Source organism: Xyrauchen texanus, chromosome 27 (genome assembly GCF_025860055.1).
Source record: "Xyrauchen texanus isolate HMW12.3.18 chromosome 27, RBS_HiC_50CHRs, whole genome shotgun sequence".
Classification (NCBI taxonomy): Eukaryota; Metazoa; Chordata; class Actinopteri; order Cypriniformes; family Catostomidae; genus Xyrauchen; species Xyrauchen texanus.
Genome location: NC_068302.1, coordinates 39,119,537 through 39,147,299, shown reverse-complemented (window position 1 = coordinate 39,147,299; position 27,763 = coordinate 39,119,537). Strand labels below are relative to the sequence as shown.

The 27,763-nt window shown below is 39.6% G+C and overlaps 1 protein-coding gene across 1 annotated transcript; it reads right to left on the bottom strand.

Moving 5' to 3' along the window:
* Window positions 1-719: 719 nt before the first annotated feature.
* On the bottom strand, window positions 720-27,565 carry dhx37 (DEAH (Asp-Glu-Ala-His) box polypeptide 37). The gene is made up of 28 exons (XM_052094881.1): window positions 26,991-27,565; window positions 26,406-26,520; window positions 20,900-21,066; window positions 20,690-20,802; window positions 19,000-19,357; window positions 17,811-17,959; window positions 17,625-17,717; window positions 16,181-16,277; window positions 15,844-15,957; window positions 15,656-15,757; window positions 15,242-15,356; window positions 15,029-15,127; window positions 13,089-13,147; window positions 11,961-12,105; window positions 11,791-11,867; window positions 9,509-9,741; window positions 9,293-9,404; window positions 9,068-9,174; window positions 6,175-6,363; window positions 5,946-6,070; window positions 5,111-5,227; window positions 4,849-5,021; window positions 4,556-4,670; window positions 3,448-3,585; window positions 2,985-3,079; window positions 1,982-2,055; window positions 1,803-1,900; window positions 720-1,144 (listed from the first exon to the last, which is right to left on the bottom strand). The coding sequence occupies exons 2-28, from the start codon at window positions 26,509-26,511 to the stop codon at window positions 1,068-1,070; spliced, it is 3,447 nt and encodes a 1,148-aa protein (XP_051950841.1). The 5' UTR covers window positions 26,512-26,520; window positions 26,991-27,565; the 3' UTR covers window positions 720-1,067.
* Between the last annotated feature and the right edge of the window lie 198 nt (window positions 27,566-27,763).

Sequence of the window (27,763 nt, the reverse complement as noted above, 5' to 3'; positions counted from 1 at the left end):
TGAGCGCAGAGGCACATTATGTCGGTGGATTTGTGCAAGGTAGCTCCGCCCACAGTGAAATTTCATTGGTCCAAAGGTCTGCTCCTTTTAACTGTGCAGTGAACATTAAATTCAGATTTTTGGAGGCTGAGGCTGTTAGTGAGGAATACATACGGTGGTATATTCCGGGTTCAATAACAGTCAAGCTCAAATCGACAGCAATTATGGCATAATGTTGATTACACAAACAATCGTTTCAACTCGTCCCTCTTTTACATAAATAAAAAGCACAAATCTAAATGACGCTGACTACTGCCACCTTTAGTCTCAAGTTTGAATCCAGGGCGGGCTGATTGACTCCAGCCAGGTCTCCTTAGCAACCAAATTGGCCCGGTTGCTAGGGAGGGTAGAGTCACGTGGGGTAACCTCCTTGTGGTTGCTATAAAGTGGTTCTCGTTCTCGGTGGGGCGTGTGGTGAGTTGAGCGTGGATGCAGCGGAGAATAGCGTGAGGCCTCCACGCGCGCTACGTCTCCATGGTAACGCGCTCAACAAGCCACCTGATAAGATGCGCAGATTGACGTCTCAGACACATCTATTGGGGCAATGCCCCTCCAGACCCCCCACCTTAATCCCAGACATGCTTTATGTAAACAAAATTGCCACCCATGTGATTCTTACGATTTAACCTGAGGCAATTTATTTGATACATTAACTAGGATTTTAACACATTCATATTTTATACATATTCACATGTCATTTTAACAAGCTTCGTCCGAGTGAGTAGGGCGAATGGAATCCGGCCAGAATTATCACATAGACACGAGGTTGTTTAAAAACATACAAATTTATTTGTTCTGGTTTTATGATACGTGAAGATGCATATCTGAGAAATTCCAAATATCCGGTTTCCACCCCAGACACCTCACGTGCTGCTTTCAGAGTCAGAGCGAGGAACAGATTTAGATCTCCATAAGAAACCAGGAGGAGCCTGTTTAATAAAATGTCTTAAGGTACGTGTGTCCTGCTGTGGTTGTGTTGACAAAGTCGTATGTACGCTGTGCAGGACAGGCAGGATTCTGATCGCGTGTCAGATTGGTGGCCAGCTTTTTGTGACCTCTGGATGCAGAGACTCTGGGATCCACTGACAATACGCAGCGAGAAGATCTAGAAGGAGAAAAAGCAATTTTATTCCCTCTTTTCAAACTTCAGATTCCATTAAATGGGTTTCCATTAGGGCTGCGTGTTATTGCCAACACAATTTAAATGGGGGCCCGGGTAGCTCAGTGGTAAAGACGCTGGCTACCACCCCTAGAGTTCGAATCCAGGGCGTGCCAAGTGACTCCAGCCATGTCTCCTAAGCAACCACATTGGCCCGGTTGCTAGGGAGGGTAGAGTCACATGGGTTAACCTCCTCGTGGTCACTATAAAGTGGTTCTCGCTCTCGGTGGGGCGCGTGGGGAGTTGAGCGTGAATGCCACGGTAGATGGGGTGGTGAAGCCTCCACACGCACTATGTCTCCGTGGCAACGCGCTCAACAAGCCACGTGATGAGATGCGTGGGTTGACAGTCTCAGACGGGGAGGCAGCTGGGATTTGTCCTCCGCAACCAGGATTGAGACGAGTCACTACACCACCACAATGACTTAAAAGCACATTGGGAATTGGGCATTCCAAATTGGGAGACTACCCCATGTGACCCTAGCAACCGGGCCAACTGGTTGCTTAGGAGACCTGGCTGGAGTCACTCAGCACACCCTGGGATTCGAACTCGCGAACTCCAAGGGTGATAGCCAGCGTCTTTACCACTGAGCTCACAGACTTACATTTGTCATTTTTCTTCCATGCAGCTTCTAAGGATGTTTTGTTGTCCACTTTCTCTGACACCAGAGTGGTAAGAAGAACTTCAGTTCGAGGTTGTAACCTGAAACACAACAATAGAAGATTAGAAAACACCACTGATTTTCACTGCATGCACTGCATGTGTGTGTGTACGGGATCTCACTTGGCCCAGGTCTTCAGCATGGTTGAAGGTGACGACAGCAAACATGTGCTGAACTGCTGCATCTTCGGACAAACCTGCAGAATTCAATCAATGCATTCATCACAAACTCTTCAGGTTAACACATTGCCATTAAAGCAAAGTGGTCAAAATAATTTTGCTTCTAAGTATGTTAGGCTTATTCACCAGTAAAAATATGTAAACATCCTTAAAACAAGAAAAAAGCTGAACGACATCATATAATAAGACTTGAAGTTTATGCTTCAAACAAGAAACTACTTGCCAATGCTGTAAGAACAAAAAAGGGGTGGCGGAGGACGAATCTCAGTTGCCTCCGCGTCTGAGACCGTCACTCTGCGCCTCTTATCACGTGGCGTGTTGAGCGCGTTACCACGGAGACGTAGTGCATGTGGAGGCTTAACGCTATCCTCCACGGCATCCATGCACAACTCACCACACGCCCCACCGAGAGAGAGAACCTTATTATAGGTGACCACGAGGAGGTTACCTCATGTGACTCTAACCTCCCTAGCAACTGGGTCAGTTTGGTTGCTAAGGAGACCTGACTGGAGTCACTCAGCAAGCCCTGGATTCAAACTCGCGAATCCAGATATGAAAGTCAGAGTCAATAGTCGCTGAGCTACCCAGCCCCCCCTTCCAAGTCATTTGACTTGTTTTAAGAATGTTCAGATACTTTTACTGTTATTATATGTGTTTTTATGTTATTATATGTTATTTTATGGCTCTCTGGAATTATTATTACTTGTATTGAACACAGAACATACCTTTAACCCTTTAATAAGACTCGTTTCATGCTGAGGTCTCCATGTTTCTGTTTATTTTGCAAACATGACCAGTTGACTGTATATTATCTCCTATGATTTACTACAGCATCGTACATCCACAGCACTCTTTTGAAAGGGTAATGACTGACATTTCCACACTCTATGTTTTGGTTGGTTCAATTTCACATATACACATTCACACCCATACAAACGAACGTTACCTGCCCCTCCAGGAAAATCTTTGCAAACAGTTTATAACGCTCAAGGCCATCTGGGTAATCCATCTCAATGGCGGGAAGTTTCCAACTGACTCTGTCTGTGGACAGACACACACCCACAACATTTATTTACATTTACATTTATGCATTTGGCAGACGTTTTTATCCAAAGCGACTTACAGTACAACTATTACAGGGACAATCACCCCGGATCAACCTGGAGTTAAGTGCCTTGCTCAAGGACACAATGGTGGTGGCCATGGGGTTAGAACCTGCAACCTTCTGATTAACAGCCCTGTGCTTTAGCCACTACGCCACCACCACCATATAACACACTATACCCATCACCCACACATCACATGACTGCTATTATAACCATCACAAGTTTCCCTTTAAACACATTCAGAGGAAACAAGTTAATAAATGGATAGAAATGTGAGAGAAAGAAAGACAGGTGTGTTCTTACAGAAGGTGCTCTGTTGTTTACACTTCACTCTGCCACTCAGTGGGCAGTACCAGGGGGAGGGGCTTTCCTCTGGAGCGCTGAAGTGGCAGTATTGTGGGAGGAGTTTCGGAATCCACTCAGCCTGAACGGCACAAACGCCTACAAGAGACAAAATCATTCCAGCTTCTGCCATCAAACAACTAGATTTAATACACATCAACTGAACTGTTGCTCACTGGATGTTTTTTGTTTTAGGCGCCATTCGGAGTAAATTCTAGAGACTGTTGTGTGTGAAAATATTCGCACTGTCCCCAACAATCAAACATTTGATTATCTAATAAGCCAATCATGTGGCAGCAGTGCATAACATCATGCAGATTTGGGTCATGAGCTTCAGATAATATTCACTTCAACCATCAGAATGGGGAAAAAAAAATGTATCTCAGTGATTTAGACCATGGCATGATTGTTGGTGCCAGATGGGCTGGATCTGGCAATTGTGTTGAGAAGAATATAATCTCTGAATGTTATTCTGAGATGAGGGTTGGTGCTGTTTTGGTGGCACGAGGGGGACCTACACAATATTAGGCGGGTGGTTTTAATGCTGTAGCTGATCGGTGTATATACATATATATGTATTTTTTTTTAAATGTTATAAATATTTATTATTATTTTTGGCATATTTCACATTTCAGACCAAATCAAAAGAAAAAAAGATTGTTTTATAATATAAAATACAAATATAATTATAATAAAAAAAAATACATTTACAATAATTTTTGGCATATTATATATTTCAACCCTAATCAAAAGTATATATATATATATATATATATATATATATAAATAATTAAATAAAAAGTATAATTTTAATTTAAAAATATGCAATATTGCATGTTATATTTGTTTAAAAATTTTTTTACTACTTTTAAGACATTAAGATTTGCAAAGATATTCTTAATTTTCTTTAAGCAAAATATATTATAAAATATAATATATTTTTAAATAAATAATGCAAACTAGGTAGAATAATTGCTCATTTAGTAATTGTTATATCTGCAACATCACACCACATTATCACTTACTCTGAATACAGAAGAATGTGGAAACCCATAAAAAGAAAACACACCTCTCATGTACATCTTGGTTGTCTCCATGATTTCCTGATAAATGACAAACTCTGGCAGGGTCTTATGGAGGGCAGATGATGGGTGAATAAACACTGGCTCATCTAAAAGAGGAGTCTATCACACCCACACCCACACCCACACCCACACACACACACACACACACACACACATACACGTAAATCTTCATATACACCACTTCTTTTCAAACAGAACCATGCACTTACAGCATCTGTTTATAATCTCATCCAAACACACAGGGATTCTGTGATGGGGTGATGTGTTTGTGTGGCACCTTGTAGCCGTTCCTCCATTTCGGGTCGAGCAATTCCTCTGCCTGCACTCGTCTGGCGAGATGATCTCCTAAACCAGCCAGCACGATCTGACGCAAACATACAACCTGAGCTTCTGTAGGAGGAGCCATCTTATTATCCACAAACACGCCAACATCAGAGCACACGGCATTCACTGTGAGAAAGAGAGATGGGTCAAAATATGCAATATACTTGCGTCAAAGAGTGGCATGCACAGACACAACCTGTAACGTGTGCGTGTACCTGCAGTGGTCAGTTGTCCCCGCAGTCTTCGAATCTCCAGCATTGCTTTGTACCGAAGTCCGTTCTCCTCGCAGAACTGATGAGTGCAGCCAGCAAACTCGCAAGCACCAACGGCACCTAAATACAAATAGACATTACAACTGTTTACACAAACCAAAGAATTCGACAGGAGAACAAAGAAAGCATCTGAAACACATGTAGAAGAGCAAAGTGTTTCTGGCTGGTGTAAAAGCACCTGGAAACAGGTGTCTGGGACACAGTTCACGAGGACAACAGTACAGTTCACAACTGGTATGAAAGCTATCCAGCCTAATTTACAGAATCACTTTGAGCAATAATGAGCAGGGATTTGCTTTTAAGCAACCAAATACGGAATTCAATGCAAGAATGCAAAACATTCACACCTTGACAAACTCTGGCAGGGCCAGAGTTTGTCAAGACTCTGGAAGCACTCAGGTGTAATACCTTCCACTGTATGATGATGCATACTTGGCAGGTCAAATATTTGGCACATTATTAAATACCCCTGAATGAAGCTGCTGTTTTGTTTTTGTAATCACATTTTTTGGTGTTTAGATACAATCATTTCTAGTCTACTTCCTCCTCATTTCTTCATCTTAACTAGGTGGTCAAGTTTCTGAGCATCTAAAAGGCATTATTGAGGTGTAAATGTGGGCGATCATGCGTTTGTGTGTTCAAATGCATTCATCTGTCTGATGTCATTTAGCTTCTGAAGTTGAGACAAGCAATTTATGCATCTTAGCTTCAATAGTAGTGCAATGAACTCTCAGAACAAGTAAATGGACCATTAAAAAAACAAATAATGTACACTTACCTAGTAAAACCATCAGATCTCCCAGCAGTTGCGACTGTCCTTGTCCCGCCCACAACCTCCTCATCTGCATGCATCGTGCTTTTTTTCCTGCCAACTTGTTGCTTTCCTCCTCACTTCCCGCAGGCCTTAAAAAAAACAACGCATTTTAAAATAAAGGCAGTGATGTTTCTACTGCTTCTTATGAACAACACAAAACAGATGTGAATGGAATATACATGACTTCTATCACCTGTCATAATCCTCAAATATCTCTCTGACGGTCATGGCAGCCACTATGGTGATGATATACGGCATACAGCCCTGCTGATGGCCAAGCGCCAGCATCTTGGCATAACGTGGTGCTACAGGAAACGCAGCCATCGCACGACCCAGAGGGGTTATGGGGCATGACAGACGTGCCCTTTCCATCTCACCCAAACTATGAGAGAAATAAAGGTTAATAAAGAAGTACCAATAAAAAAAGAACCAAAAATATTAAGGGCAGGTACTACGGGCAAACATGATGAATATCGTTGGATTTAACAATTTAGACTTTCTGCAATATTTTGTAATTTTAACCACTAAAATTTTAGCAAACAACAAATTAACATCCAACAAACCTTGAAAACATAAAAAAAAAAAAATTTAATTAAAGCTGCAAGCAGCGATGAACGGGCCCTCGCACCCTGGTGCACATTGGGGCAGCTGTGCCAGGAGAATGTCACTCCAATTTTTTAGCACTTGAGTGTTTTTAAGAGTGTAAAACATGTCATTTCCTGTTGCCAGTAGGTGGCGCTATGACTAACTGAATATTGACATATAGAAGTGATCAGGCCGGGACTCTTATAAAACATGTGAAGTTTGGAGCAGATTGGTCATTTTACGTTTGCATTATAACAACTTCCTGTTTCATGGCGAACAATCACAATGGCTGACTTCCTGTTGGGTTTAGGATATGGCTCTAAGAGACTTTTTTGAATGTGCTGACATGTTTCCTACGCCTACCGATTTTCTTACATGTAGGTGAAACGTGGCGTGAGGGCTGCTTCTGTGAAATATTGTAGGTGTCGCTATTTTTTAGACGAGCCATTTTGCTACAATTCATTCTTAAAACCAGTATCAGATGTACATTTTCCCCACTTTTGAGATGTGTGCAATGTTTCACGAGTTTTCGAGCATGTTTAGGCCTCAAAAATGTGACTCGTTTCATATCGAACTTTGACAGGCTGCCACAAACACGCCCCTTCTACGAAAACTCAAAAGCTTCACAATTTAACATCACCAAGACCTTTAGATTAAGACTGACTAAATATAATGTTGATCTGATTAAATCTCTGGGAGGAATTTGTTAAAGTACAAGACCTGGAACTGTCTGTTTGCCAGTATAGTATAGAGGCCACAAAAAGCACCCAGCTGTAACAAAATAATGAGGCTAAGGACCTTGAAACACAGTTGAAGATAAGGAGTAAAAACAACTGAAGCAGAGTTTCTACCAGTAAAAAGATATCAAAAGGCTCTGTGAGATAATGGTGGTGAATAGTATCCATTGGTTACAAAAATAATGAAGGGGCGTAGAAATGAGGTAATGCCAGATAACAAACTGTATAGAAGAGGAGGTTTTGGACTAAGAGAGTCAGAACGAACAGCTGACCGGTCTCAAGTTTGTTGGTGTTCAAAGAGATTAGTAAAATATTTTCCACAACACCAGTAGGTGGCGCTATGACTATAACTGAATATTGGCACATAGATGTATTCAGGACGGGACTATTACCAAACATGTGAAGTTTGGGGCAGATTGGACATTGTAGGTATGAGTTATCAACAACTTCATGGCGAAACATCAAAATTTGTCAGACCGTCACAGCCACACCGTGCAGTGAAAAATCGATAGCTTCGCAATTTAGTATCGCTAAGGCCTTTAGATTAAATACCCAAATATGAAGTAGATCTGATGAAATCTCTAGGAGGAGTTTGTTAAAGTATGAGGCCTGGATATGGCAAAAAATGTAAGAGAAATAGCTGACTTCCTGTTGAGTTTAGGGCATGGGTCCAAGAGACTTTTTTGTATGTATTGGCATGTTACATATGTGTACCGATTTTCGTATGTGTAGGTGAAGCGTAGTGTCAATTGCACATCATTGAATGTTTGTAGGTGGCGCTATCGAGCCATTTTGCCACGTCTAATTCTGAAACACATATCAGTGTACATTTTCGCCTCTTATGATGTGTGTTCAAAGTTACATGAGTTTGAGTATGTTTCTCAAAAAAGGGATTAGTTTGGGAAAAAAATAATAAATACCTAGAACAATAGGAACCTAGCACCATCAGTGCTCGGACCCTAATAATTATCACCTTCACCGTGTACATTAGCATCAGTTAGCAGCTTTCAGTTATTTTTGTGAATTGGGATTCAGCTTATATAGAACACACAATATTTCATAATGGGTAGAGACCAATAACTTTACATTTTACTTCTTAAATTATAGTTTTTTTTGTGTATTTACATGCAAATTATTTTATTTTAAATATTCATGTTATATCAGCATTCCGTTAAAAATGCATGTTTTTAAAATATTTACTTTTTTTTTTTATTAAATAAATTTATTTTAACAAATGGGGTTATCAGATTGATGATTACATTAAAACAAAAATTTTCTGACATTTATTTGAAGTCAATATCAAAAGTGATTATTGTGCATATATGCAAATATGTGCAAATGTAATAAAATAATGCCTAATTTGCATATTTAAAAACAAGTATAGTTACAAAATAATACATACTGAAACACACATCTTTGAAGTACATTGACAATTTAGCTACATCATTTTACATTTCATAGAGTCAAAATGACTTGTAAGAAATGTCAAATTGAGTTGAAACATTAAAGCAAAACAAATTGTGACATTTCACCTTAGTTTATATCACTATTGCAATAATTTGCAAATTGGCATATTTTATATGCATAAGATATATACAGTTTTTGGTATGTATTTCCTTAAATCAAAGCTTAGTTTGGATAAAAGGAAAGATTTTAGCCTGTTAAACCAGTACTTTGACTTGACTTCACTTTCAAGACTTAATCAGATCAGTTAGGGGGAAAGTGTGACGGATGGAAGAATGATAGAGGAAAAACAGATCCTACCGTCCACGTCGGAGAGGTTCCTCCAGAGCACCCAGAGAGATCAGAAGCTGTTCGGCTGAGATCAGAGCTTCAGAGGAGGGAGGAGTGGGGAATGGAAAATTCACTACCTGACCACACGGAAAATAAAATATAAAATAACATGACTACACCACAACCTGTGATGCAGAGATAAAATGACTCATTTTAGATTTTTATCTCAAGGTGAAAGTAGTAACTAAAGAAAACCTTTTCAATGTTGAGATCTTTCATCTGCAGGACGAGGTCATCGACAGGTCGGCGGGTGATTTCAGCCTCTGAAAACAAACTGAAATCCCCAAATACAGCAGAGGAGTAGAGCCTACACACACACACACACACACACACACACACACATAAACAAACACAGAATTTTGACTGCTGCCATTCATTTCCTCTAAATATTGTCAATGGTTAAAATCTGACCTATAGCAGTGACCCGGGTCTGTTCTCCCCGCCCTTCCCGCTCTCTGATTGGCTGAAGCCTGTGAGATCCAGGTGACCTTAAAGGAGGACACGCCTGTCACTCTGTCGTAGAACCTTTTCTTCACACGACCGCAGTCAACTACATACTTGATGCCGGGAATCGTCAGAGATGTCTCAGCCACGTTAGTTGCAACGACACACAGACGTGTTCCAGCAGGTGGAGGATGGAATACCTGAACACACACACACACACACACACACACACACACACACACACACACACACTTGAGTTAATTTAGTCAATCAACAGATCTTGAGCTGAGAAATGTTAATGGGCGTCTCTATGTTAACGTTCACAAACACAAGGAGAGTTACATTTAATGGTGGTCCATTTGGCAGCCTTTTACTATCTTTCTTCCATACATTTTGGTTAATGATGCTTAATGATTAAAAATTGTTTATTAAATGTTCATATGTTATGACAGATGGTAATACCAAAGACGTCAGCATACACAAGTTGATTAAAACAAACATTTAGCCAACATGTCAGAAAGCATATGGAAAAAATATATTTAGTAATTAAAAATATTTAAATATTAATAATTCTTATAATATTAATACTTCTTTATATAAAACTGAGTCACTCCAGACACCATAAGAATATGATATATGAAGTTTTAGACAGATTTATCAAAAATCAAGGTCAAAAACGTTTCAAACAAGAAATAGTTGAAAAGCTCTGATTATTTTCAACTATTATTTGTATTATTTAACGATATTTTTAATAATGCTAACACCAAAGATAGTATGTCGTTGAATGACATTTAAAAGAATTCATAACATATATTGTTAGTAATAATATATTAATAGTAGTGCTGTCAGATCTAAATCTTTAATCGCAATTAATCGGCTAAGGTTTTGTAAGTAAGCCTGATTAATCGGCCAAGGTTTTTTAATTAATCGCGATCAATCGCGTTTTGCAATTAATCGCTAAAGTTTTGCAATTAATCTCAATCAATTACGCGATCAATCGGCTAACGTTTTGTAATTAATCACAATTAATCGGCGAATGTTTTGTAATTAATCGCGATCATTCGGCTAACGTTTTGTAATTAATCACGACCAATCGGCTAACGTTTTGTAATTAATCACGACCAATCGGCTAACGTTTTGCAATTAATCGCGATCAATCGGCTAACGTTTTGCAATTAATTGCGATCAATCGGCTAACGTTTTGCGATTAATTGCGCTCAATCGGCTAACGTTTTGCAATTATTGCGATCAATCGGCTAACGGTTTGCGATTAATTGCGATCGATCGGCTAACGTTTTGCAATTAATTGCGATCAATCGGCCAACGTTTTGCAATTCATTGCGATCAATCGGCTAACGCTTTGCGATTAATCTGCTAATGTTTCGCGATTAATCGCCGATTTTAAAATACTTTTCTTGTACATTTTCCAAACAAAGTCTTGCACAGTATAAAGATGCACTAAAATAGCACCAATTCAAGTAACATTAAACGTTTCCCAAAGTCTAAGTGGGAGTTTGACTAATTGAAAGAACTAGTGCCCACATAGGTTGCATATTCATTACAATGGGCATTAAATCCTGTAAACTCTCATCATCCACAATGTTAATCTGCTGGTAGACTGTGGCTATCCGCTTTATTACAGCAATCGTGAAGCTGCGTTCATGTTTTGCAACAAAGTGTTAGCATCGAGTGCTGCTTTGAACTCACTATGAAAGCGTTGTCAGAGATTATTTTATTTTATGAGATAACCACCTGGGGCTCATAGGAGGGATATGAACAACAGTCAACTAGCATGTTAAGACAGTTCCACCCATAGTATGTCTATGGGGCCGCCGCGTTACCCAGTTTTATGCTAAGCTTGTAGTCTCATCTTGATAGAAGGGCTCTGGCACTGTTGTGGTGTGTGCGTCAGTGTAGTGAACACATTAGAAATTGTATTAACAGTAAATGCATTTATTCGTAATTAAGCAAAATTAAAGCATTAAACTTTAATTAATCTCAAGCATTAACACGTTAATTCTGACTAATTAATAGTAGTTAAATAAGCTAATTACTAGTAAACCATACTTATATTTTATAAATATTATTTTGATTTAATTGTAACATTATTAAATATTTTCAATGTATTCTAAAAGTGTGGATAATGAAACATTTACATAAAATATATATATATATATATTATATTATTCAAATGTATATAAAATTTTGCAAAAAAAATAGAGAGAGAGAGAGAGAGAGATGGCACATACCCTTGCCTGCTGTTCAGGTGCCAACAGAGAGTACAGCGGCAGCACATACAGAGGGATTGACGGATCAGACTTCTCCTCTGAACACAGAAGCAACATCACATGGCCAGTCAAACTCATTAAAGACAGCTGTGTGTGTGTGTGTGTGTGTGTTTGTGTTGATGCCAGTTTACCTTGATCGCTGTCTGGACAATCTCCCAGCTCCAAATCCAGATCTTCATTATCATCTTCATCTTCATCAATGCCAGCCTGACGATCTTCGTCACCCTCATCCACCGGCAGAGCAGAGTAATTATCCAGATTAATCCTCGGGAGGGACTGAGAGAGAGAGGATATGTTTTTCAGAATGCAATACTAGCATGCGGATCAGTGTATACCACATACTATTAATGTGAAACAGTATGCATACTGTACAGTATATACTGTTCACTAATTTTTATTTTTATTTGCAACAGTAGGCAATGATTAACATTTTAAAATGGGATAAAGACAGAGGCTGTGCCTAGTGTGGAGTACTAGTGTACTGCTTACTTCATGCTGCACAGTACTTACTGAATACAATGTTTAATTTTTGTAATATAGTACGTGAAACAGTATGCAACAATAAACGTTTTAAAAAGGGACAGAGAGAGAGAGAGACTATGTTGAGCAGTAAGTGAGAGTGAGGCAAATTTCAGAATATACAGTAGAGTAGAAGCATACTGTTTACTGCACACTATGTACTACATATTTTTAACTAACATGTGAAACAATGTAATAAGCATTTTAAAAAGGGACAGAGTGAGAGGCTGTGTTCTGAATGCAATCCTGGCATTCCACATTTACATTTATGCATTTGGCAGATGCTTTTATCCAAAGTGACTTACAGTGCACTTATTACAGGGACAATTCCCCCGGAGCAACCTGGAGTTAAGTGCCTTACTCAAGGACACAATGGTGGTGGCTGTGGGGATCGAACCAGCAACCATCTGATTACCAGTTATGTGCTTAACCCACTACGCCACCACCGCTCAGCATACTGTATACTAGTTTTAGCAACCGTGGTTACTTCAAACAGTAGTATGCTTCGTTTCTGACACCTGACAGTTATATTGCATTTTAATCTGATTTTGTGCAAACAGTTCTTAACTATTAGTAGTGCAATCAAATGATGAGTAAAAAAAGAGATATTAGGATTGGAGTTGACCTCACTCCATTTCCTTTATACAGAACATTTGCATACAAGGTGGTATACAGTTGCAAACCAGAGATGAGATACACATGAGACGCTGACAGATGTTAGAAAATGATACTCGTCATACCACATTCTGCTTTTTCTTTGCTCTTCTTGACATCCTCAGTTCTTCTGTGTCCACTGAATCTGACAAAAGAAAACTAAGGTTGTTCACATCATAGCACTGAAAATAAACCCTATTTGTAGAACTATTATGATATATTTTTAATTAAGAAATCGTATTCATTGCAAAATAAATTGTATATCGATTAAAGTGTAAAGTACATTAGTAAGTGTACATCATGGTAGCTTTTCTTGCACTGATTTAAAACATTTAAAATAAATCACTTGGTCCAGATAACATCATTTGAATCACTATCTTATAGTAAAGAGAATTATATATATATATATATATATTTGTTTTAGTTTTTTTGCACATGGGAATTTCAACTGTTCTGAAAATAATGTTGCGATGCAAAAAATCTCAATGGTCCTAACCCAAAGGCTTCATTTTCTAACACTTGCACAAACAAAACTAAAACAAAACACAAACGAAAAACAGAGAAGTTAATATAAAGAAAACACAAACATAAAACAAATCAAACAAACAAAGAAAATCTACAAAAAAAGCTAAACAAATCAAACAAAACACACTCCAGATTATTCAAGCATAATATCGGTGTGTGAACAGTGTACAGATGAATCTCACAAAACATTTCCAGGTCATATTTCACCCAAAAATGCAAAAAAATAAATAAAGTAATTTTATATTGATTTAAACATTGTGTCCAGACAGGATGACTTTCATTCCTGTATTTAAAGGAGACCTGTTATGCCCCTTTTTACAAGATGTAATATAAGTCTCAGGTGTCCCCAGAATGCGTCTGTGAAGTTTCAGCACAAAATACCGCACGGATCATTTATTATACCATGTTATAAACACCTCTTTTTAGGTGGAATCAAAAACACGATGATTTTGTGTGTGTCTCTTTAAATGCAAATGAGCTGCTGCTCCTCCCCGCCCCCTTTCAGGAAGAGGGCTGTGCCTTTACAGCTGGTGCTTCGGTTACTACAGCAACAACAAATCAGAACCAATATGACTGACAGCATAAATACCAGAGTTATATATGTATGAATATATAAACTATATCTGTTCTCAGTGAATACAATCAGAGACAATGCTAACTTTAGCTGCATTAGCCGTGGAATCAGCTAACAAGCACATTCGGAAAGGTGATTTGCAAACATTCACACAATATAAAGTGTGATACTTACATCTTATATGTAAGGATATAAAGCTGGAATATGAACAGTTTGTACTGATCCATGCTTGAGAATCACATTGTTTGAAAATCCTTCTTTATATTGACACTCACAAAGCAGTCCGGTGTAAAATGATTTGCACAAACACACACACATTTTTGTATGTTTTGGGGCACATTTCCTTCAAAAACTAAACTTGTCCACTGTGTCTTCAGTGGCGCTTATGCCGGGAGTTCATGAAGACTCTTATGTTCACTTTTACAGCAACAACAAACACTTATGAGACATTATTCTTCTCACTGTATCTGCTCCAGTGTTGACTGTGTGTAGATCACTCAGGGGAGGAGCTAAGATAATAGGGTGGAGCCCATCACTAGTTGTGGGCGTGGCCTGCTCTAACAGGACGTCAATTTAGAGCAGAAATGAAAACCGTTCATTTTGACACACTGTTTTTGATGAATAGAAATATAAGAAAGAGGAGTGGGTGGACTTTTATCATTGTAGGGTGGTTGTGTACACGCTGCCGGCTCACATTTATCTACAAACACCTTATAAAAGTGAATTTTGCATAATATGTCCCCTTTAAGTATTTCTGTATTAACATGAACGGCAATGTGTGTGAGGAAATGTGCTTAATAATCATGAAAATGCAAAACCTCATCAGCTTCAAATATCTTTATGCAAAATACAATTTCTTGTTTCTTGCTTTTAATTTTGGGGTGAAATATGACCCAGACATTTCTCTGTGTGAGCTTGCGTGTTTACCTGTGTGTTCTCGGTTTGGTCTGTGAGGAAAAGCTTTTCTCAATCTGCGACACACTGAATGAACCTCCGCTTGACCCGTTAGAAACACCAGAATACCACCTACAAAAATACATGCATGCGTTCAGAATGATGCATTCATGATCCAGTGCTGCATGTACGTGTGTGTGTGTGTGTGTCAGATCTTCAGGCGGTGTGCATGAGAGTGTCACTGACCTGGTGGCAGCATTCGGTGAATCTTGCTGATTTTGCGATAAGCCTCTCCTATATAATCTTCCATCGGTGTGCGTTTATTAAAATGAACTGTGACCGGAAACTGACGGGCCTCCACCTATACACATACACACACACACACACACACACACACACACACACACACACACACACACACAGACAGACACAGACAGACACGGTATAAAAGGGAGCACATCATGGAAGACAGAGGTTTTCTTGCACTTTTGCAAATAATAGTATTTTGTATAAAGTCACATGCTCTCACAAAGGGTCGGCAATCTCAGGCATGCATGCGGCCCGTTTAAAAAACTTCTGATGCAAAACTGCTTTCATAGAACAGGCTTAAAAGTGCTGCTAACTCTCTTTCAAAAGAAAAGAAAACAAGGTGTGTGAGACCTTGATGACAGGTGGAGGAGAGCGGAACAGCCTCTTGTTCTCGGTGAAGTCTTCCACTCGAAGCGTCGCAGACATGATCAACAGCTTCATGGGTAAACCTTTCTGTCAATCACAACAACTTACATTACAGACACACCCACCCTACACTACAATACAGCTTTACACCGAGTGGTGGTTGTGTGTGTTACCTTGTTGCGGAGAGGTACGATGCGTGACAGAAGGCCGATGAGGATGTCCGTGTAAACGCTGCGTTCATGAGCTTCATCTATGATGATCACATTGTATTTCTGCAACAGGAAGTCCTGCACATGCACATAAACACATCCATATAAGTCACAGAAACTAGCGTAACGGGATGCATTCAGTGTTTGAACTGAATTGGGCTTTTCCGTGACCTTTCCAGTCGTTTGTGATTAATGTAAGAGGATTTTTCAGCACAATTTGATAATTCATACATGCATTACGCACCATTTTGAGAATACAACAGGGAGGGGGGGGCATCAAGAAGATCTGTGTGTGCGTTACCTTCTGAACTTCTTTCAGCAGAACTCCGTCTGTCATAAACTTGATTTTTGTGTTTTCTGTCACATTTCCCTCATATCTGATCTGATACGACACCACCCTAAACACACACACACACACACACACACACACACACACACATATTTGAATTGACCTCAGTATGACATTTGAACAGTTCAAACTTGACGAGATGTTTGAAAGGTCTAAAACAACTGCTGTCACTCACACAAATGCAGAAAGTAACCTTAAAGCAAAAAATGATATGGGAAGTGAAATCTAACTGGATGAGCCACATTCAAAGCCGTTGTCAAATAGCCGATAAACACAACAATTACATCTCTGGGAAGTCATAAACAGCCTACGGTTAGGCTAGAGAACGAAACTATCTGGCGGAAAAACTGTTTAATGTAATTATTAGTAGGGCTGTCCATTTAACACTTTATTTTAGTGTTATTAATTACATGAATAACGCATATAAAAATGATGCAATTAATCATTTCACTTGACACAGCATGCTAACAACAGCTGCTGTGACTGTAGATGCTGAAAACTAGTGAGACAGCCAAAGTGAGACAAGTAAATTTTTGTACAAGTACAAATTGCAGCGGGCAGTTGGGCAATAATAAGGTTGGGTTCAATAATTTTGAAATAAAACAAACCATATTTAGACTGTTTTAGTCTAAACGCTGTTCTTGTCTGTTGCCACAATGTATGATGTATTCAATTAAAGACGCTGTCTATCACCCCTGGAGTCGAAGTTCGAATCCAGGGCGTGCTGAGTGACTCCACCCAGGTCTCCTAAGCAACCAAAATGGCCTGGTTGCAAGGGAGGGTATAGTCACATGGGGTAACCTCCTCATGGTCACGATTAGTGGTTCTCGCTCTCAATGGGGCGTGTGGTGAGTTGTGTGTGGATCGCGGAGAGTAGCATGAGCCTCCACATGCTGCGAGTCTCCGCGGTGTCACGCACAACGAGTCACGTGATAAGATGCGCGGATTGACGGTCTCAGAAGCGGAGGCAACCGAGATACGTCCTCCGCCACCCGGATTGAGTCACTACGCCACTACGAGGGCTAAGAGCGCATTGGGAATTGGCCATTCCAAATGGGAGAGAACATCAAAAAATAAATAAATAAGAAATGTTCTGGGTTCAATACAAGTTAAGCCACAAGACGTAAACATTTTAAAGAGCTAACTTGATTTTACTGTAATCAAATCGCTCACTAACCTTATATGTCACAACAAATTAACCCGGTTAAACCTGTTATATTCACTTCCATTGTAAGTGTCTTACTGTAACTGCATTTTCTGCTGAGTCGATATTATATTTGTGGTAATCAAAATTACGCCACAAGTGCATTGAACATGGAACAATCCTTCAACTGAGGTAAAACCACTGTAACACATAGCCTTTAGTGGTTTATCACTTAAAAAAACTATGTCATACCCTGTGGATAAATTCATCTCTTTGGCAACGCGGTGAGACATGCTGATAGCCGCCACTCTCCTGGGCTCCGTCACGCCAATAATCCCACCAGAACTGAGAGTGAGAAATAAAACAGTAAACAAATGAATTAAAGACAGACAGAGACAATACAGTACAGATGAGTGTTTGATACGTGCATGTTGCTACCTGGCGTATCCGGCCTCATACAGGAATTGAGGCACCTGTGTGGTTTTTCCACTGCCAGTTTCTCCGCACAACACCACAGACTGGTTTTCCCTCAGGGCTTCCATGATCACTTGTTCTTCGGCCAGGATCGGCAACCTCAAACGAGCTTCCTGCAATTCACATAGGTTGGCATTATGCAGCTTGTGGGGGTACACCAGTCTGCCGGAGGATTATGTCGCGATTAAAGGTGTCAGGGTGATACAATGAGCACTTTTAAGGGTCTATACACATTATATACTAATTTCATCTGGTTTTGCTGTACAACCGGACTAACACTGCTGTGCCATCATTTGAATAATGTTTTTTACATGGCAGTATATTGTTATAGATTATTACACAGCTCTCTGGAATACTCCATATGAATTAGTCAATTACAACATCCAGCGATATTACCGGGTACTGCGAGTCATCTTTCCAACTTCTTGTATCACTCCGAGATCAAACAAGCTAGTAAAATAATTTTGACTCAAATCGATGTTTCATGTCCATTCATTTGGCAGGTAGTCGTGTAATAAGCGGGATAATGACCAGTCAAATGGTAATTTTCACCATATAAACACCAACAAAACTATGACGCAAACCAAAGGTGAAATTCAGCCATTCCTTTCTTCTTGCATAATAACATAATTTTAACTCATCAATGTTTAATTGCGCACTCATCATTTATTTTTTTGGCAAGTAGTCGTGTAATAAGCGGGATAATGAGCGGTCAAATGGTCAATTTCACCATATAAACACCAACAAATCTATGACGCAAACCAAAGGTGGAATTCAGCTGTTTCTGGAGACCCAACAATCTCTTTTTTTCCTCTTAAATAATAACAAAATATCAACTTAACTCAATATTTAATGTCCATTTAAACATGTCTTTGGCAAGTAGTTGTGTAATAAGCAGGTAATCTAGTCAGCTGGTCATTTTCGTCCATTTCTGTAGACTCAAATCAATATTTCACGTTTCATCTCCGCTGATCATCGGCCTGTCAGGGTATATTTTGTGATTGACCAATTGACTGTAGATTAGCCCTAACATAATCTATTCGACCCCCACTCTAAACAAAGCATGAACCAACTGTGATTGGTAACTTCACATGTCAGTGGGACAGTTTTTGGACATAATAAGATGCAATATGGACCAGACTTCATCTCATACCTGGATCTCTGGCAGTCTGTCCACAGGAATAAACACAGCTGGTTTGCAGTCTTCCTTCTTATGAAGTCCCTCTTTTTCTTTCTTCTCTTCTGAACGCTCTTTTTCTTTCTGTTTATCTTCCTCTTTCAGCACCTGCTGCTCTTCTGTCCTTTCTGTGGTGCAGCTCTTTTCCAAGGGTTCTTCCTCAGTGGCATCCTCCTCTTCCTCAGACGAGTCTGAGCTCTCGGTCTCTTTTGAAGAATCTGATTTGTCACCATCATCATCATCATCAGCTTCTCTCCTCCTCTTTCGGTTTGCTCCACTCAAACTGCTGATCTTGACCGCGGAGGGACCGCCCTCCTGTTCTTCATTCACAGATCTGTAAATTGATGGGATGTGCATGACTGAATTATTTCAAACATATCAGGAAGCCCTATATGATGTTTAAGGTCATGTTCACTAGACATCAATCAGACATGTTTCTCAGAAGCCATGTTTCTATCCAAGTTAGGAATTTAATTTATGAGCAAAATCAGAAAGCGTGTCTAGGAGATAATAGCAGCCAATCATTTTGATGACAGGCGTTGTGTCAGAATAACCAGAGCAACATTTCACATGCTACGAAATGATACTGATGATAATGTTCTTTGTTGAGGCAAAGACACATTACTTTTTGGATGCACATCTATTCTAGCGCATGTTTAGACCACAAGATCATGTAGATTTACACTCTACAATATCAGGAAAATAAGACCTTTCCTCTCTGAGCATGCCACACAACTGCTTGTTCAGTCACTTGTCATATCTAGACTGGACTACTGCAATGCTCTCATTACAGGCCTCCCTGCATGTGCAATTAGACCTCTGCAAATGACCCAGAATGCAGCAGCACGTCTGGTCTTTAATGAACCAAAGAGAGCACATGTTACACCACTCCTCGTCTCTCTCCACTGGCTGCCGGTTGATGCACGTATCAAATTCAAGGCTTTGATGCCGGCATACAAAACAGTCACTGGGTCTGCTCCAACATACCTAAAATCCTTTCTGCAGAGCTATAAACCCACTAGAAGCCTGCGGTCGGCTAAGGAACACAAAGAGGCACCAAAACACTTTCTCTGACTCTCAGCTTCATCATACCACGTTGGTGGAATGACCACCCCAACTCCATCCGTGAAGCAGACTCTCTGTCTTCAAAAACTACTAAAAAAAAAAGCATCTTTTCCAAGAGCACTTAACTAGTCTCTAACAAAAAATACAAAAAATAAACATTGCACTTGCAAAATTGCATCTGTTTTGAATGCTATTCTAATGCTAGTGAAACTTTGTAGTATGGCACTTTCCGTACAAATGTCTCCTTAAGACGATTTGCTTACGTTTTCCTCTTTTGTAAGTCGCTTTGGATAAAAGTGTCCTCCAAATGAATAAATGTAAATTAAAACAGCTGAAAAACAGCTAGGACGTACACAAAAACACGTTCGGTATGAACGGCCCCTAAGACTTCTATGTAAACTGTCTCTTTTTACTTTTGGTTTTTTTATAACATTCATCCACTTTGAAGCACCACTGCTAAAACAATTACTAAATAATTGAACTCACTTTTCAACCAGTTGGTTGTTGGATGACTTGGCAACTGTCCTGACCCATCCCTAATATTGAAAATCCATAGTTACTGCATAACAGCAATATTGCATGCGTTTGTAAGAACTCTTACTGTTTGGTCTGGTAGAGTTTGTCTCCAGTGCCAAGTTTAGAGGTTGTGTACAATAGTTTCAGCTCCGCCTCCGGCACTTGAACTTCAGCCAATTTACTTAATATTTCTGCTCTCTAGAGAGATTGAGAAAACACAAAGATACTTGAAATCAACAGGAAGAATCAATTAAACGCAGCATTTGAAATACACACACTCTCTCGCTCTCCTTACATGGGCTTTCTTCTCTTTCTGTTCCAGAACTTTCTCCAGGTTCTTTCTCTGTTTCTTTGTCAGAGCTTTCTTCTTAGGCACGGGATGCTCGATTTTTTGCTTCTTGATTTTGGCGGAGGGCAGAACAAGAACGTTACAGTCATCTACTCCTTTCAGGACATCACCATCTGCACAGTAATGACACAATCACTTAAGATCTATAATGCTTGGAAACCTTGAATGCACTGTATGTCATTCTGGATAAAAGCATCTGCTAACTGCATCAATGTAAATGGGTAGTTGACATAAAAACACTTTTGGGAAGTCTACATGACCTGCAGTGTGACATTGTATCTAAAACCCTATTATAAGAGCATTTTGCTATTTTTTTTTATAATACATGCACTTTTTGTAAGCTCATTTTTATTTACTACATAGAAAATGCATTCGTCACACTTCAAACTCAAACTCAAACAAAATGAACCTGTGAACTGCAAAATACAATGTATTAAAAATGTGGTGGTGACCAGTTAAAGCACCTAAAATACACATTTAAATATTTAAATTTATGCATTTGGCAGATGCTTTTATCTAAAGTGACTTACAGTGCACTCAAGGTTTACATTGTTTTAGCATTTGTGTTCCCTAGGAAACAAACCCATGATCTTGATGTTGCTAGCGCAATGCTCCGTCAGTTGAGCTACACAGAAACTCAAACTTAAAAGCTTATATTTATAAAATAAAAAAGCACCTGGACATGTTGCGACTCATCTTCCCAAATGTAAAATGCACTCTTTTAAAGGAACATTACGTGTTCAATACAAATTAAGCTTAAACGACAGGATTTGTGACTGTTGATTACCACAACAAAAAAATAATAAATAAAATAAATCAATATTTAGTGAAGTGGCCAATGGTTGGAGGGTTTAAAGGCAGAAATGTTAAGCTTATAAACTTATAAAAAGCACTTGCATTAATTCGTCTGTTAAAACTCAGTATTATTTTAGCTGTAAATTTGTTTCAAATGTCATTTTTCTATGGTAAAGGAGGGATGAGTTGAAGTTATTTTTGTGGTAATCAACATTATGCCAAAATGCTGTTGATTGATTTGTTTTTTCGATCATTTTGGCTGTGTAAATGCCAACGGCATACATTTAGCCAATGCTGTGTATTTTTGGGGGAGTTTTGGAATTTCAACCTCAGTTCCTATAATAGAATAGAATCCTTTATTTTGGTCACACATTATACACACAGTTTTTGCATATATACAGTGAAATATTTTAGTTCTCACATATCCCAGCTAAGCTGGGGTCAGAGTGCAGGGTCAGCCATGATACGGCGCCCCTGGAACAGATAGGGTAAAGAGCCTTGCTCAAGGGCCCAACAGTGGCATCTTGGTGGTGCTGGGGCTTAAACCCCCAACCTTCTGGTCAGTAACCCAGAGCCTCAACCACTGAGACACCACTGCCCCCATTGAAACCCATTAAAATGGCAATATTTGATCCCAGTGCCATTAAAGCATAAAATCATGAATTATGTAATATTATGCTTTCATTCCAGAGACCTGGCTTCAAAATTAACATTTTTAATATTTTACACCAGATGGCGCCATTTTCCTCATGTTTAGCCTATGGAGCAAATACAAGCTTTTTTACTATTTAGTGGTGCTTGCAAAGCATCACTATTGTAATCTCACATACTTATTTTTATTTTTATACTTTTTATTATTCTATCTCCGTACAAAACTTCGGCACCTAACTCGTCCCGCACCGTTTGGCGTAGACCCACGAATGAGGTGTCAAATCGAACGACCTATTGAGGACACGTGTGCTATGACTTTTATAAGCGATCGGAGTGCGGTAATTGCCCCAGGGGCAAAAAGCGGCCGAAAAATCCCATAGACTTAACATTGCGACAAACTTTGACGCGTCACAGCTCGGCGAGGATTTAGCAGAAAGCGTGTGATTTGCCACATTTGAAGAGGCTGGCAGGCTCTGTAAGAGCATACCTCAAAATGGGGTAAAAGTTGCACCCTGGGGGCAGGAGCTGCCCAAAAATGCCCCAATTGACTTACAATGCTGTAGGACGGCCCATGAAATGAAATGGCATTGGGATTTGTATTCAACATAGCTCTGGATCACAGTGTCATAGAGACAATGGGGCGGGCTCATTTTACTCAGACGACCAATCAGTATCTCAGGATCATTTTGAATCTATCAAGCCACGCCCTAGCAACAATTTAGAGCACCTTAGCAACAAGTCCCATACACTTCTAATGAAAGACATCAAAGGGATATCTCCGGATAGAAGTTTCATAGAAACACAAGGGTGGTCTCGTTTCACTCGGGGCAGCAAACAGCCAATCATGAATCACCTCAACACTTCCTAGCCCCTCCCTAGCAACCATTGTCGAGCACCTTAGCAACCAAAATCCATAGAGGATATCTTCCATTCTGAATGTCACAGAGGCATGGGAGTTGGTTTATATCATTCATACTGACAAGCAGCCGTTGGAGATTAATGATTGGCAGCTGCCAAGCTACTCCTAGCAACTAAACAGAGTACCCTAGCAACCGTTTAGCAGTAACTATATCTCTGCACCAGAAAATCAGAGAAACTTCTGGGTTGATTTATTTCAATCAGGATGGCAAGGACACTTCATTAGTATCACTAAGGTAACTGCCTAGCAACCAGATGGGGTTACCCTAGCAACCGAGTAACAAATCACATATCTCTGCATCAGAAAAGCGTAGAGACTTCGGGTTGACTTATTTCAATCAGGATGGCAAGGACACTTGATTACTATCACTATGATTACTGCCTAGCAACCAGATGGGGTTACCCTAGCAACCGGTAACAAATCACATATCTCTGCACCAGAAAATAGTACTGACTTCGGGTTGATTTATTTCACTCAGGATGGCAAGGACACTTCATTACTATCACTATGGTAACTGCCTAGCAACCAGATGGGGTTACCCTAGCAACCGAGTAACAAATCACATATCTCTGCATCAGAAAAGCGTAGAGACTTCCGGGTTGACTTATTTCAATCAGGATGGCAAGGACACTTGATTACTATCACTATGATTACTGCCTAGCAACCACATGGGGTTACCCTAGCAACCGGTAACAAATCACATATCTCTGCACCAGAAAATAGTACTGACTTCGGGTTGATTTATTTCACTCAGGATGGCAAGGACACTTGATTACTATCACTATGGTAACTGCCTAGCAACCAGATGGGGTTACCCTAGCAACCGAGAAACACATCACATATCTCGGCACCAGAAAAGAGTACAGACTTCCAGGTTGATTTATTTCAACCAGGATGGCAAGGACACTTCATTAGTATCAATATGGTAACTGCCTAGCAACCACATGGGGTTACCCTAGCAACCGAGTAACAAATCACATATCTCTGCATCAGAAAAGCGTAGATACTTCTGGGTTGACTTATTTCAATCAGGATGGCAAGGACACTTGATTACTATCACTATGGTAACTGCCTAGCAACCAGATGGGGTTACCCTAGCAACCAAATAACAAATCACATATCTCTGCATCAGAAAAGCGTAGAGACTTCGGGTTGACTTATTTCAATCAGGATGGCAAGGACACTTGATTACTATCACTATGATTACTGCCTAGCAACCAGATGGGGTTACCCTAGCAACCGAGTAACAAATCACATATCTCTGCACCACAAAATAGTACTGACTTCGGGTTGATTTATTTCACTCAGGATGGCAAGGACACTTGATTACTATCACTATGGTAACTGCCTAGCAACCAGATGGGGTTACCCTAGCAACCGAGAAACACATCACATATCTCGGCACCAGAAAAGAGTACAGACTTCCAGGTTGATTTATTTCAACCAGGATGGCAAGGACACTTCATTAGTATCAATATGGTAACTGCCTAGCAACCACATGGGGTTACCCTAGCAACCGAGTAACAAATCACATATCTCTGCATCAGAAAAGCGTACATACTTCTGGGTTGACTTATTTCAATCAGGATGGCAAGGACACTTGATTACTATCACTATGGTAACTGCCTAGCAACCAGATGGGGTTACCCTAGCAACCGAGTAACAAATCACATATCTCTGCACCAGAAAATAGTACTGACTTCGGGTTGATTTATTTCACTCAGGATCGCAAGGACACTTGATTACTATCACTATGGTAACTGCCTAGCAACCAGATGGGGTTACCCTAGCAACCGAGAAACAAATCACAGATCTCGGCACCAGAAAAGAGTACAGACTTCGGGTTGATTTATTTCAACCAGGATGGCAAGAACACTTCATTAGTATCAATATGGTAACTGCCTAGCAACCAGATGGGGTTACCCTAGCAACCAATTAACAAATCACATATCTCTGCATCAGAAAAGCGTAGAGACTTCTGGGTTGGTTTATTTCACTCAGGATGGCAAGGACACTTCATAAGTATCACTATGGTAACTTCCTAGCAACAAGGAGGGGTTACCCTAGCAACCAAATAACAAATCACATATCTCTGGATCAGAACATCGTAGAGACTTCCTGGTTGACTGATTTTACTCTGGATAGCAAGGAGACTTGATAAGTATCACTATGGTAACTGCCTAGCAACCACATGGGGTTACCCTAGCAACCGAGTAACAAATCACATATCTCTGCACCAGAAAATAGTACAGACTTCGGGTTGACTTATTTCAATAAGGATGGCAAGGAGACTTCATTACTATCACTATGGTAACTGCCTAGCAACCAGATGGGTTTACCCTAGCAACCGAGTAACAAATCACATATCTCTGCATCAGAAAAACGTAGAGACTTCTGGGTTGATTTATTTATGACCATAATTTTTGTTCTTTTCAAGCATGCTATTTCACGAGTTTTGCCACGGCAAGCACCACTCACATTTTCTTCAGGAAATGTACCTATCTAGTTTCTGTTTGCTGTATTATAGAGAACTGCAGGCCAGCCTAATAAATGATGCAGCTAAAATTGTGTGGGTGTGTTGATATGGATGTCAGAGTGTGTTTTGCATGTGTGCATTGAGACTTTTTTGCATGCATGTGTGTGTGTGTGTGTGTGTGTGTAAAAACAACAGTGGCATTATGTGAACAAACTGGCATTTAAAGGGTTACAATCCTGAAAATGAATGAGTATTTGGTAGGTATGATCAGGACTGATGTTGGTTATAAAATCTAAGTCAGTGAAAGTGGAAAATAATATGAATATATTATATTTTTATGACAGTTTTTTGATGCTGACATTTTTGTCCTCCAAGGACCTCAGATTAACTTTTTTCAATTGACCTACAAGGGTTAATTCCTTTATATATTCCTTTCAAAGTATCAACAAAGCATACAAATATTAGTGACAGAGCAGGCTTAGAAATTATGTTTCAAATGACACTTAAACAGGCTGTTCAACTGCTGATGACTGCACAGTACTGCACCTTTATAAAACTATGGGCAAATATGAATCAACACTGTACAGTATCTGATCAAGTGTGTTTCTTACCCTGAATCTCCACTTGCACATCAGACTGTTTCTCTCCTGCAGCTGTCTGCACAGATGTGCTCTGCTGTCTGCCTTTCCAGTTGTATTTATTTCTTAGTCTGCCCATCGCAGAACTCTACAGGTCCACACACACACACACACACACACACACACACACACACACACACACACACACACACACACACACACACACACACACACAATGAAGTGAAGCAAAGTGTCTCTGTTGAAGAATGATGAGCTAGTGAAGGGACTTACAGATGCCAACCCAACAGCTCACAACCTAATTTTAGCTGTTTAGTGAATTATTCGAGCATTTTCTCGAATACTCAACTACTAAAAATACTCCGCATAACATATACTGTTATATTAGTCAAATATAGAGATAAGTAAATCATAACTGGACATGTGTGCCAATGTATGTCAGTGTTTACACTCCTAGAGATCAGGCTGACAAATTAATATTAATCAAAACTACACAAACGCTGACACTGGTTAGCTCTTTTTTTTTATTATATATAAAATACATAATAATATTTATTTCCCCTTATGATTAGGTGGTACAGAATCAAATTCACAACTCACGTGTGGGTCCAGTAGAACTGTTGTGCAGCTTTAAAATAGTGCCGGTACGCTTCATCAGCGACAACACATAGTTCCGGCAGTTTTGTTCCCTTGCAGTAAAATTTATCGGTACATTCTCTGAAACATTTTAAAGGGATAGTTCATCCAAAAATGAAGATTATCTTATCATTTACTCACTCTCATGCGTATTACGTTCTTTCATCTGCTGAACACAAAAGAAGATTTTTAGACGAATATTTCAGCTCTGCACATCAATTCACGGAAGCGCTAACCCTAACCCTAACATCTTTGATTTTTAACGGGAATGAAAACGAGGCTGTGGGATTGACTTACACCTCTTCAATGGCACACACATTATAAAGCTGTAAAAAGCTCCTAGATCAAATCTGATTTTCCACAGCTCATGTTGTCTGGAGTTTTCGGTCAACTAACTGTTCTTGAAAAGGTGTTTTTTTAATGTTTTGTCCGCGGAACAATCCGGAAACACTTTAAAATGCAGTGTAACCCATTGAAGTATTTCTATCCCTCACAGCCTCGTTCGTTGTCATTCCGCTGCTGTGAATAAGGTCTGTACAATGCAAGTGAAAAGTGTGCCAGAACTTTGAAGCTCCAAAAAGCACATAAAGGTAGCATAAACAACAACTTCAGTGATTTAAACCATGTCTTCAGAAGCGATATGATAGGTGTGGGTGAGAAACAGATCAATATTAAAGTCCTTTTTTTTACTATAAATATCCACTTCCGCTTCTACATTCTTCTTTTTTGGTTTTTGG